The sequence below is a fragment of the Fusarium solani genome, assembly GCF_023522795.1.
Source record: "Fusarium solani strain SB1 chromosome Unknown bctg00000011, whole genome shotgun sequence".
Taxonomy (NCBI): Eukaryota; Fungi; Ascomycota; class Sordariomycetes; order Hypocreales; family Nectriaceae; genus Fusarium; species Fusarium solani.
In genome coordinates, this window is record NW_027072149.1 from 2084535 (window position 1) to 2096956 (window position 12422).

Here is a 12422-nt window from a genome sequence, read left to right on the forward strand (position 1 = left end):
TATGAACTTTATGTACGCTTTCACGATAGCTCTATGCTCCATCCGACGTGCCAATATCCAAAGCCTCCAAAGGCCACTGGAGGTAGCGCTGCAAGTCTTGCTTGATTTCCTCCTTGATGGAAGCAATTATGTGCTCTGCCCATGGTTCCATATACCACTTGTTCCTCATTGTATTCAGAAGAACAGCATAGTATGCCAGAATTAGCAAGCTGACTTGATCGCCTTGTTGTAGACTTGCAATAAACTCGGCTTCTAACCAGTACATCCAATGAAACACAAATCTGTAGAGCGGCTTCGCGCCGCTGGCTTGCTCTTCAACTCTACCGTATGTAGCTGCATAGATTGGTATCATGGCGTCGAGAGCTCTTGGGCGTACTGAAGCAGACGAGCCGTCAGACAACTCAACAAACTTGCGAAGGCAGTCCAGTGGCTCTTCCCAGTCGAGCCTTTTAATGTTGAGCCGAGTGCAAGTTGGCTGCAGAGATGAAGGAGCCGATGAGTAATGGCGGAAAGGTTCCAGGTGTCCTGAAAACAAGACCTCGGTAGGAAATCTTGATCTGATGACTCGCACGCCGCGGATCAAAGGCATCCATGTCCTTGACTCTTGATCATCTCCCATGCTGCATACGAGCAAGTCCCTCTTACTCTGGGGACCAGCAGCAACTTTGTTGACACATGTGAGCATTGAGGCGATGTATAGCGAACTGCAGGTATCCACGTCAAACTGGGGTAGAAGCTCGGCTGTTTCAGCTAGACCAAGTGAGAAGTGATGCTCGGCAAGAGCAACTAGGAGATTCCGCTTCTCTCTGTCTCCTGTTTCCAGATAGGCCAGGTGATGTGCGGCAAGTGAAAAGGCCAGGTGGAGGACAAAGTGGAATTGCAGTCCGAGCCTAGGCACGTTGTGTGACCAGAATTGTGAGAGTGGACCTTGAAGATCAGGAGAAACCACAAGACTGGGGCCAGTATACGACGCAAACTGTAATGTCAACTCCACGTCAGAGACCTGTAAGCTGCAGGCACTTGCGGGACCTGGAGAAGTGACAGGCACGTCCTTCGGGCCCCAGTTGGTCCAATTCTTGCGTGGCCGGCCAGGGCGCTTTTTACCCCTAGGCAACTCTACCCCACTGTTGCTTTCATTGTCGATTCTACTGCTGCCTGACTCAGTAGACGGTGTATCTTTGAAGCCGCAGTGCACCTTGAATTGCAGGCAGTTGGCACAGGCTGGCCGACCTTCATCGCACTATTCCATGTAGCATGAGTAACACGAGTTTCAAGGCCGCCAGGGGATTGTCTCACCTTGATCTTTCGTTTCCTACATGTGCTGCAACCAGTAGTAGACCTCTTCCGAGGTTTCCGATGGTGAACGATGTTCATAGAGGGAATTAGAGGGTAAGTTAGAGTTCCTTGGCGCGCCTGATATATATGTGTTGGTCTTCAGGGCGAAGTACTCCTACAATCCGATCCTCGGTCAGGTAAGAGATCTCAGATCAGAACGTGTCACTACCAGTAAGCTTGGCTGGTGCCATTCAGGGGAATTCTGTACAAAGATAATCCATTCCCATCACGGGTTTATGACTAAGTTTATTCGGCTTTATAAATAACGTTAGGTCATACTAATAGCCGAATAACTGTCTTCTTGCCCGCTGAGAAGGGAGAGCTTGATTCCCAAATATTCACATCCTTCAATAATGAACCAACCTCATTAGAACTCTCCTTAACTGAAAGTATGGCGATGAGTGGCCTTAGTGGGTCAACCGCTCATAATCCGACATTTCCAGTCGCTCGCTTTCACCCTTCAGGTGCTGAGCATCCCGAAGTAACTTTCCAGGATGTATGAAGACGTAAACGGCTGCCACAAACACCATTGGCGCCGCGTCGAGTGCATAGATAAACACCTCGTGTGAAATGATGTATCCTCCCTCGCCTTGTAGATACTCAATGCCCCTGACCAGACTGCGTACCATCATTGCACCACCGACCAAGTAGGTGGCTTGAAAGTACCTTGAGGCGTTGAGCATGCCCGTCATCTTGTAGTCTGCTCTACTCGTTCTAACCAACCTGTGGGATACCGAGGTAATGATAAGAAACAGGCTCAGAGCCGCAAGTTGCACAATTAGTCCCGAGATGATAAGAGTTCTTCCCAACGCAATGCCCTTCGGATCGCCCGATGCGGGTGCTGCTGAGCCAAACACCTGGGTAACAAAGCATCCCAAATCGACTGTGACGAAGAATACCGTCATCAGACGAGGCGGGATTAATATCCGATCTCGAATTTGGAAGACCCGGATATATCGTCCAAGAGTCATGTACACCGTCGCGGCAATCAGCGGCGCCGCTCCCAGAATTAGGATGTTCTGCATGATGAAAGGGCCTGCAATATTGGGCTTACTGTGCGCCTGAACGCGACCGTAATAGCCAAAAGCCTCGCCTTTTTGTGATTAGAAGCAGAAAAGAAGAATGAAGGAAGGATTTAGTAGGGGAACCAACCGATAACGCCAAGCGTCAGGGGCAGAAAATGCCAAGCTCGAAGCCATCCCAGCAGGCCAAGATGCACTACGGCAGAGAGACCGAACAAAACGACAAAGGTCCAGGCCGCACCTTCATTGGGCCGATATTCGAAAAAGACGATTTGTGTGCCGTTGACAATGGGACTGAATGGAGGTTTGGTCTTGTTGAAAAGAACTTGAGACATGGTTAAAGTTGCTGTTGAAGAAGACAGGAGAATGCATTTCGCTGCCTTCAAATACTAAATGGCAAGCCAAGGCCACGACGACTTGACTCCATTCTCGGGGCAGACTCTTAGACTTTGGCCGGCCATAGCTCAGTTAGTTGTTGCAATCTTGAAACGTAAAGTTATCGATCGGCTGGTTAAAAATGCTAGATGGGTCGACCCGCCATGGTCGGGCTCATGCTTTACAGGGACTAGATACGAATATGTCCCCAGATCCGAAAACTCTTGACGTGCGCCGCTTGGCTTTGGGGGGGCAGAAATGAGAGTTGTGACGCGTATTCTCAACGGAATACGTCAGGTAGTGACGAGAGATGTTGAGTAAGTCTGAGATGGCACGACCTGGGCGTCATGACTACGTCCTGTCTTGAGTGCACCACGAATTGCCTATGCAAGATCCATTGTGTAAGCATTACCTTTGGCAAGTATCTATTGAGCTAAATAAAATATACAACTTCCTTGGAGAGAAAAGAGCGGCAACAGTCTTTTGCTTGCCCCCTGAGACTACCCTATACTATCGCCAACTCAAACCTCTTCCTAGTACAATAAATACGGTGTTTGTGGCCATATGTAATATCACGGAGTCGTTCTTGTTTTGATGGTTGAGTTCTAGCACGTAGTCGTCAATTTGCGTGAGAAGAAAAGCAACTGGTGGTGTTAACTAAGATAAGGGGAACGTCGAGACGAGGCTTGATTCGCAAAGCATTGTTACCCTTCTCTCACTATCAGGTTCCGGCGCGATAAGCCGTCTACTTATCTCATTCACTTCTTTCTTATCTACGATCGGCCCGAGTGTCGTTGCAAATGGCACGTCATCGTGCGGAGACAGTTGCATGTCCAACTCCGAACCGGACCGGAGGCAATTGACCCGAGCCGGCAACAACTCGGTTGGAATTCCGAGCTCCTTGTCGATCCTACCCTCCATTTCAAACTGCCTATATCGCTCAACAGGTTCAATTCTACTTGGATACGCAGGCTAAATATTATTCAATATGGGAAAGATCACTTTAATCGAGTATTTCCGCGTCCCTCCTCGCTGGCTCTTTGTCAAGATCACCGACGATGCCGGCAATGTGGGGTGGGGTGAGGCATCACTTGAGGGGCACACGCAAGCTGTCGAGGGGTGCTTGGACGCCTGGATTTCCCAGTATACGGGAATGGAGGCCGAGTAAGTTGATCATACAGACCTCTTAAACTGCAAAACTGACAAGGGCAGCGAGATTGAACAGATCTGGCAGAAATCTTGGCGTATGGGTTTCTACAGAGGCGGGCCGGTCTTCATGAGCGCGTTAGCTGGCATTGACATTGCGCTATGGGATCTTAAAGGTAAGCTGCGATGTGGGAGGTTGCTAGAGATGTGTACTGACACTTCTTAGCTCGCAAACTGAACCTTCCCATCTACCAACTACTAGGTGGTAAAGTCAGAGACAAGATCAAGGTCTACGCCTGGATCGGAGGAGATCGGCCCTCAGACGTAGAAGCCGAAGCGTTCGTTCGCCTACTTCTGACATTAGGAGAAAGACACTGACCTTGGGCAGATTATCCCGCCGTGCGCAAGGTTTCACTGCTGTCAAGATGAACGGCACAGAAGATCTTGGCTGGTTGGACTCACCTTCAGCCCTTGATGCCTGTGTCGAAAGAGTCAAGACAGTCAAGGCGTTGGGAATGGACGCTGGCGTTGACTTTCATGGCCGGGTGCACAAGCCCATGGCGCGACAACTGGCGGCACTTTTAGCACCCCACCGACCAATGTTTATCGAGGAGCCTCTACTGTCCGAGCACATCGAAGGCATTAAAGCCTTTTCGCAAACTGTCACCTGTCCCATCGCGCTTGGAGAACGGCTGCATAGTCGCTGGGATGTAAAGCCCTTCCTCGAGGCTGCATGTGTGGATATTCTGCAGCCGGATATCTGCCATGTTGGAGGTATCTCGGAATTGCGACGAATTGCGGCCATGGCCGAGACCTACGATGTTGCCATAGCGCCTCACTGCCCTCTTGGGCCAATTGCTCTGGCGGCTAATATCCAAGTCGACGCTACGACGCCCAACTTTGCGATTCAGGAGATGAGCCTTGGGATTCACTACAACACGGGAGGACACGACTTGCTCTCTTACATCAAGAATCCTGAGATCTGGAATATTGAGAACGGTTACATCGACTTGATGAAGGGACCTGGCTTGGGCATTGAAGTTGATGAAGCAAAGATTCGAGAACTTAGTAAGAATGCGGAGCCATGGGTAAGCCCAGGGTTTGTTGGCCCGGGAGGTGAATGGAGAGAGTGGTAGACTCGAGTACAGGCCGTACGGCCAAGTTACTCGGTCGCTGTGGCAATAAAGGGAGATTAAGCCTGGGAGCTTGGTGGAATTCTCATGCGTAATGTTACCTAGTTACACAGACATTTCGAGGCTCGCCAAAAGCCACCTATTTTGCATAGAGCTGCTTATAGATACATGCCACTAGACCACCCATCATCTCCAATAAACAGCCATTCTTCCGAAAAGCGAATACCGAGGAACAACGACATCCCCAGCTCATGCCCCCAACACCCCCTCCACGAGTCAAGGATATGATCGCCGCTAACCCCAGACACCAACCCCCGCTCCAAAACCTTTCCCCGCCCCCGGATACAAAGATAAGAACTCCGCCGTGTGTCCCATTTTCCGACGGCTCCCTTTTCCGTCGACGCGTGAGAATCCAACCCGCCTCAAACCTGCTCGACAATGGACGCCGCCCCCAGACGCAGCAGCTCCAGCATGACTGGCATGAGCCAGCAAGATGAGGGAGATGGTCATGGGCGCGGTCAGTCTCCTAACAAGAGGCGTAAGCATCCGCATGTGAGGAGCAGAGCCAGCAGGGCTTGCGATCGGTGCAAGGCGTGAGCATCCCCTTTATCATTCCTTTAGATATTGAGAATGGGTCTTTTATACTTGGCTATGGGTCTTTGATAGCCGAGATCGACTTGTACCGGCTAGATCCGATCTTCAGTCAAACTTGGACTCGTCGTATGCGTTCCACTTTGATGGATACTGGCTGACCGCTCATAGACGCAAGACTCGGTGCTCGGGAAAGTATCCATGTGCTCTTTGCTTTCGTCTCCGTCTTGACTGTAAGTACACGGCATCTTACCGTCGCGGTCGTCTTCCGTCTATCGAGATGGACACGGACGCATATGGGGAGCACGTGGGTGACGCACCTCGAGCCACGGAGGAGCAGCTGAGAGGGTCGGATCCGCCCAATGAGACGCCTCAGATGGAGGAGCAAATACCGAGTCCTGTGTCTATAGAGGCTAGGACATTCGAACCTTCTAAGCCGGAACGTGGAGCTTCGACGCAGTCGTCTCGCAACTCTCCAGAGCCAGCGCCTATTGATCGGCAAGGCCACTACGTATGTTTCATGCACCCACTGATGTTTTGTTACTGACATTTACAGGTTGGCCCTGCTTCCGGGGCGTCATTTTTACTCAGGGTTCAGAGGAAGCTTCAACAGCACCGCTCAGCATCCTCATCCGACGGCTCAATCTTTACCTTTGGCGATCTTCCACTTCCAGAGTTTGACACCCGCTTCCTGATCCTTCCTCCAAGATCTGAAGCAGACGCCCTTCTTTGCAGATACTTTGAGTTCTCATCCGCTACTCATCGGTTCTTGCACCGCCCCACGATTGAAGCATGGCTGCAAGAACTCTACGAGACCCATGGGAGCATGCGCAACCAGACAGATGCAAGAAGCAGAACTGCTCTGCTGTTCATGGTTTTTGCACATGCTGAGAACTACCCCAAGTCCAAAGCCGGAACGGTCGATCCCTCTTCAAGGTTAGAGCAGTCCGACTGAAACTCCATCATCGTGGCTGACCAGTTGCAGTGCCCGCTTCTTTTCCGCCGCCGAGGACCAGCTATCGGCCGAGAAGGGTGCGATACGACTCACCAGTATCCAAGCACGTCTAGCACAATGCCTTTACCTTTTATCACACTCGCGTTTGAACCACTGCTGGAGTCTCTTTGGCACTACTGCTCACTTGATGCTTGCCCTGGGTATCCATAGAAAGTCGCGTGTCGATGCTAGCAGCCACCCAGATTATGTCGACCTAGAGTGTCGTAAGCGGACGTTCTGGTGTGCCTATAACCTGGATACCTATCTCAGTGCAGCACTGGGCCGACCACGGACATTCCACGATGATGATATTGATCAGGAACTGCCTCTTTGTGTTGATGACAATCGACTTGCTCGTGGTCAACCAGCACCTTCGCCACTGGGGACGACTCAGTCTATCATGTCGGGTTCCATCGCGCATATCAAGTATGAAGTCGATACTTTTTGCGAGGCTTTCTCACTAACACCGCTAGACTTTCTCGCATCGTGGCCAAGATCTTAAGGGATCTCTACGGCATCCGGCAGCCATCAACCGAAAGCCAATACAAGCTTGCCGCCAAGTACGCAAAAGAGATTGACAACTGGCACAGCGGCATCTCCTATCTAGTCGACACGGATGGCATTGACCCATCTCTATTCCAACCCATCTTTCTTCGGCAACGAAACGTATTGAACTTGGCGTGCTGGCATGCGCAGATCCTAGTCCACCGTCCGTTTTTGCTCAACAACTTCGCCAGTCTCGCTAACCTGGGGACGACGAGAAATTCTCGAAGTCGTCAAAACTCTGAGCTTACGCATGAGCATGTCCAGCGCTGTTTGGAGGCCGCCATGAATATCGTGGCCAAGATTGATGACCTTCACTCAAATGGACTGCTGTATAACACATTCTGGGTACGTCAATGTCTAATCCGATCAAAATTTCCAGGGCTGACCTGCTTCAAGTTCTCGCACTACTTTGCCTTTTCCGCTGTCGTCATGCTATATGTCTACGCCATCCAGCAGCGACATGCGCCACCGGAAACGTACCTCCCAGCATTCCACGCTGCGACCAAATGCCAAGCACAGATAACTTCAATCGCCATACCTGGCTCTTTGGGTCAACGATATGGCGTGGTTCTCCAGGAGCTGCGAGTCGAGCTTCTGAGACACAATACCAATTTGCTCGACTTGGGCTCGACAAATGGCGAGAGCGCCGCTGGTGGTTCCGCAAGCATGCGCAATGGGGAAGAGGGATTGCTTGGATCGTACACTAACCAAGACATACTTGACCTTGGGCCCCAAGGCATCGGCTTTGCACCCGGTGCTGAGGATATCACCGGTCAATTGGGTTTGGCTGGACAGGATGGTCTTGGGTTTTCCGAACACAGCCCAGGGAGCTCTATCGTGCAAATGACAGGATGGGGACAGTTTGAATCACTGGTAAGGTCTATTTCTGACACGCTATGATTTCTTGTAGACAGTGTACTAACGTATCTACTTGCAGGTCACGGGAGGTGTTGGCGGTATCGAGGCCTTCCTTGATGGTCACATGGGAGGGTGGAATTTAGGGATGGGTGAGCAGTTGGATACCTGAAGCTTTCCAGTTTATTAAGGGCTCCCTTATCAAAACTCATGCTCTCGAGCTGTTGATTGCATGCCAAGATTGGTCTTGATGGTCCATGTGGAGATAAGTTATTCGATCGATCTTATCGGACTTAAGCACTTCCTACGTCACCTGGGAAGGTTCTCGCATCAGTGCTGTTTTTCCGGTGCCCGCCTCGTCATGGTGTTGTGATATCGGAAAAGCCCTACGCAGATGACCTCGGCAACGGCTTTTCCGCTAGGCACTTTTCCGATGTCTCGAATTGCTCCAAGTGTGAAGCGATGGGTCATTTTCAGCTTAGAAATTGCACCACAACTTCTTAATCCATTTAACCGACAAACTATGGCGGCAGGCAAATTGCTAGATATACCATGAAGACAGAACGACTTGCTTACACTACCCTATGTGAGAGGTGAATGATCAGGACTGGTGTATTCCTCGTGGGCAATAAATATGAAGCCAATGACGTCGATATTGTCTCAAACTAGCGTAGTGGTCATGTGACGATGTGATAGCCCGTCGCGTCAAGTTATGATCTCACGACGCGTCAACAACCGTTAGGCTTGTCACATACGTCCTCTCATCACCGTAAGCAAAGATGAGGACTAGAAGCTCAGACGCCAAAGCTGATGCCGATCAGGCAAGCTCGTCCACGTCTCACGGTCGCAAGAGATCGTCAGACCAGATAGAGTCGGCAGCAGAGCCCAAGCCCAAGCAGGCCAGGAAGACCAGTACCTCAAAGGCCAGGAGGACTAGTACCTCGCAAGCCGAAGCATCAACTTCATCAGAGCAAACCCAGAAGCCGCGTCTCAGAACCCCGGATCTCGAATTTGACTACGATCGGGACAAGCTCCGGGACCCGCGGCCCACTCCGGGCCGTGTTAAGCGACCGCGATTTAGCGATCGCGAAATCACCAAGGGATTCAAGCAGCGGTTCCATATCCCCAAGCCACGACCAAGAGATTTTGAACATGAAGCATTGGCAGACCCCAGCGCTACGTTCCATGATCTTTACGTCTGTCACAAGAAGGGATCCAAAGGCTCGCCTACCTACGACTCGGCAGGCTTCCAGCTTGACTACGACAAGGTCGTCAAATGGATGAAGCCCAAAGCCTACAACAAGAAGAGCATGGTCAACGGTATGGCCAGACACCTCGAGAAGCAAGAAAAAGAGGATAAAGCCATGATCGAGAGCTTCTTTGTGGATGGCAAGGCCTCAGGCGGTAGAGCCTCTGGTCAGTTTATGGATTTTCTGAGGGACCATGTGTCGAAGGACCTAGGGGTCCCGTGGCATCAGATTGACTCTAAGCGCGTCAAGGAGTGGGAGAAGAAGGGGTTTGAAAAGATTAATGCGGATGAGTGGTGGCATGAGCCGAATGAGGAAGAGAGGAAGAGGTTCATGAAGATGTTGGAGGGCGAAAGTCTGCGCAAGGATCTTTGATGCATTGACTTTTGTATTTGATCTCCCTCTATCCTCTTTTGGTTTTATGTAGCCCTGCTCTCCTTTTTGGTATGTCTGTCTATCAGCTCATGTCTGCTGGCTCTAAGGGTTTTACTCCAAAATGCACATCAACTTTTAATCCTGCTTCAGCCCAATCTTACCCGTCTTTCGCAACCCGGCTCCCGCAATTACAACGCATGCCATCATGAACGCAAACATGGTCCAGAAGCTTGCCCTGTATCCCTCCAACAGAGCCTCAGAGGGCTTCATTCCATCATGGTCTTTGGCCACGAGCGTAGAGACGACCTGCATGACGGCCAATCCGAATGCGTTTCCAAACTGCGATGCAGTGTTAAAGACAGCACCGGCGATGGATTGCTTATCATCGGGAAACATCTCAGTGACAATAATTAGTCCCACTGTAAAGAGAACATCGGCAGAGAAGGGCATCAAGAGTTGAGCGAAGAATGCGCTTGTCCAATAAGACCAGCTTGGCTCGATGGTCGCCATGAGCAAAGGAGAACCTGCTGAAAGGATGCAAGTGGTGACAACGAGCCAGAGTGCTGGGACCTTGTGCACAAAGAGGCCAGTGGAGAAGTTGAGAGAGACTCCGACAACGATGCTGGGAAGAATTCGAATCGCAGCTTGGAGTGCCGAAAGATGTTGGATCTCTTGGAAGCTTTGTTTATAGTTAGTTATCGACCTCCAGTGTTGCAGTGAAAGGAAACTCACAAGAGGCTGGCAAATAGTTCTAGTGAGGTCAGCACTCCAAAGGACAAGGCAATTGTCGCGCAGATGCTAGCAAAGGCAGAGTTTTCCCAAAACGAGTTGGGGATAAGAGCCGGTTGGCCTGATGTGTGCTGACGACGCATCCAGCCGATAAACAAAGGCAGAGCCACAACGCCGAGGCAGAGAATCACGATGCTAGCAGGCTCTTTAATGCGGTAAACGTCTGTGCTGATGATGCTGCAAGCTGGTTAGCCGTTGTCAGGATCAGAGGAGCGTCAACTTACGCGAGGAAATACGAAATCAAGGCCATGAAAGCTGAGGCGAGCAAAGCACCAACCCAGTCGACCTTGGTCTTCAGGCTATGCACAACATCCTGAAGTGTTCCAAGTGGAGCGGACTTCGGCAAGGACCAGAAGCCAACAGCTGACAGCACCAGAGTGATGCCTCCGTAAAGATACCATCCCGATCGCCATCCAATGGTATCAACCAAAATACCGCCGATGACAAGACCGAAAGAGAAACCAAGCGGTTGACTTAGTCCGAGACAAGCAAAGGCAAAGTTGCGTCCTCGACCGCGGGGTAAGATCTTGGTGACGAGGGATACAGAACTGGACAAGTGCAGAGCGAGGGCGACGCCTTGTAGTGCCCTCAGGACAACCAATTCCTCACCCTTTTGGATGAATGCACATGCAAGCATGAGGGCGCCGTTGGTGATGCATCCAAGCAAGTCAACTGATCGTGGACCAATGACATCGGCAATAGCACCAGCAATCAGCAGAGTGGACGCTGTCGCCAATCCGGGAACGGAAGATGGCCAAAAGGCAAGCGACTGGGGCAAATCGAGGTCCTGTGTCATTCGAGGGAGACCAACAACGATGAGACCATTTGCAGCGCTAGAAGCAAAGTTGACACCAGAAAGCTGAAAAGTCACAGCCGCCTTTCGGAAGCGCGAGGCCGGTCGGACTTGCTCGATATCGGAACATCCCGAGACACTATCGGTGCTGGGCAATTGAGTGTCGCTTCCAGACTCGAGGCCCGGGTGTGGAATTGGTGCTAATACGAGGGTTTCCGTCTGAGTCGCCATGATGATTCGTCAATTAGTGTTGAGTGAAGAGAAAAAAGTCGTCAAGTTAGTTGATGGCAGTAATTATACATGAAAGCCACTGACTCCCACTTGACTCATCGCGCCCTGCCCGTTCCTTCGCGCTCAACAATGTCTAAACTGCGCCCTTCCATGGTGGAGAAAATGTCAACAGGATTGTGGGGACAAGCCTTTCTCTCCGAGGCGAGTCGGAGCTAAAAAGACGGGCACTAGGGTAAGCTTCAGGGGAAGGGTGACTCAAACCCAGACAGTCAAGATGGTATCCCTAAAGAGACTCGGAAGGGAGATCAGCGGTGTGACATGTGTCATAAAACATGTAAAGCTTTTGTGATAATAATTTGTCAACTCTAGAGATGTCACATATGATGGCTTTTCCTTCAAGTTTGGATTCAAGTCGCTTAGGGCAATCCCAGTTCGCTTAAGTAGCTCTTGTCAAGCAAGCACATTCTCGATCCATGACACCAGCTCAAGTGCATTGCACCTCCGATCCAAGACTGCAACGATAGAAACTCTTGACACGCCCCGACTTCGCAATACCTCCTGCACTGTAGCCATGATCCTTGAAACAAACCATATTCTCCACATCGAACCCCGGTCCGATCGCGTGGATGATTGCAGATTCCCCATCAGCACTCTTCAACCATCCAGTGCAGGCTCCAACTGAGAACCCGAGAGGGCAGTCTTGTTCGGCACAGAGTAGGCCGGTGCCCCTGTTGCCGGTTATTTTGCCAAGTTCCAGAATGTTGCTGTCAGGCGTGACGCCTTCTCCGAAGTTGAACCAGACTCGAGGCTGCGCGTCGACGCTGAGGGTGACGGGGTTCAAGATGATGAAGTCACCGAGGACGAATGAGCTTCCCTTAGCAGTCGCTGCGAGTACTCCCAGGAGAAGAGATGAGAGCTGCATAATGAATACAAAGCTGGCTAGGTTGTCAACTCTGTCCGATGATGCTGAGCTGAGGAGCCTAGACAAAC

The 12422-nt window shown here is 51.0% G+C and overlaps 7 protein-coding genes across 7 annotated transcripts; 3 read left to right on the forward strand and 4 right to left on the reverse strand.

Moving 5' to 3' along the window:
* Positions 1-31: 31 nt before the first annotated feature.
* On the reverse strand, positions 32-1374 carry MRS44_015791 (uncharacterized protein; the record flags this gene model as incomplete). Its single annotated transcript, XM_046281389.1, has 2 exons — positions 32-1240; positions 1297-1374. 2 exons carry the CDS (start codon positions 1372-1374, stop codon positions 32-34), a joined length of 1287 nt encoding a protein of 428 aa, XP_046130061.1.
* Positions 1375-1742: 368 nt separating this feature from the next.
* MRS44_015792 (uncharacterized protein) lies at positions 1743-2692 on the reverse strand (the record flags this gene model as incomplete). The annotated part of the gene is made up of 2 exons (XM_046271121.1): positions 1743-2428; positions 2488-2692. 2 exons carry the CDS (start codon positions 2690-2692, stop codon positions 1743-1745), a joined length of 891 nt encoding a protein of 296 aa, XP_046130060.1.
* A 1028-nt stretch (positions 2693-3720) lies between these two features.
* Positions 3721-5014, forward strand: MRS44_015793 (uncharacterized protein; the record flags this gene model as incomplete). The annotated part of the gene is made up of 4 exons (XM_046272184.2): positions 3721-3896; positions 3945-4054; positions 4105-4216; positions 4267-5014. 4 exons carry the CDS (start codon positions 3721-3723, stop codon positions 5012-5014), a joined length of 1146 nt encoding a protein of 381 aa, XP_046130059.1.
* Positions 5015-5449: 435 nt separating this feature from the next.
* On the forward strand, positions 5450-8169 carry MRS44_015794 (uncharacterized protein; the record flags this gene model as incomplete). Its single annotated transcript, XM_046278710.2, has 8 exons — positions 5450-5549; positions 5774-5835; positions 5883-6113; positions 6159-6538; positions 6588-7022; positions 7070-7487; positions 7539-8015; positions 8080-8169. 8 exons carry the CDS (start codon positions 5450-5452, stop codon positions 8167-8169), a joined length of 2193 nt encoding a protein of 730 aa, XP_046130058.2.
* A 607-nt stretch (positions 8170-8776) lies between these two features.
* MRS44_015795 (uncharacterized protein) lies at positions 8777-9619 on the forward strand (the record flags this gene model as incomplete). The annotated part of the gene is made up of 1 exon (XM_046270303.2): positions 8777-9619. One exon carries the CDS (start codon positions 8777-8779, stop codon positions 9617-9619), a length of 843 nt encoding a protein of 280 aa, XP_046130057.2.
* Positions 9620-9754: 135 nt separating this feature from the next.
* Positions 9755-11432, reverse strand: MRS44_015796 (uncharacterized protein; the record flags this gene model as incomplete). Its single annotated transcript, XM_046282103.2, has 3 exons — positions 9755-10298; positions 10352-10585; positions 10633-11432. The coding sequence occupies 3 exons, from the start codon at positions 11430-11432 to the stop codon at positions 9755-9757; spliced, it is 1578 nt and encodes a 525-aa protein (XP_046130056.2).
* A 484-nt stretch (positions 11433-11916) lies between these two features.
* On the reverse strand, positions 11917-12354 carry MRS44_015797 (uncharacterized protein; the record flags this gene model as incomplete). The annotated part of the gene is made up of 1 exon (XM_046282102.2): positions 11917-12354. The coding sequence occupies one exon, from the start codon at positions 12352-12354 to the stop codon at positions 11917-11919; it is 438 nt and encodes a 145-aa protein (XP_046130055.2).
* Positions 12355-12422: the final 68 nt, after the last annotated feature.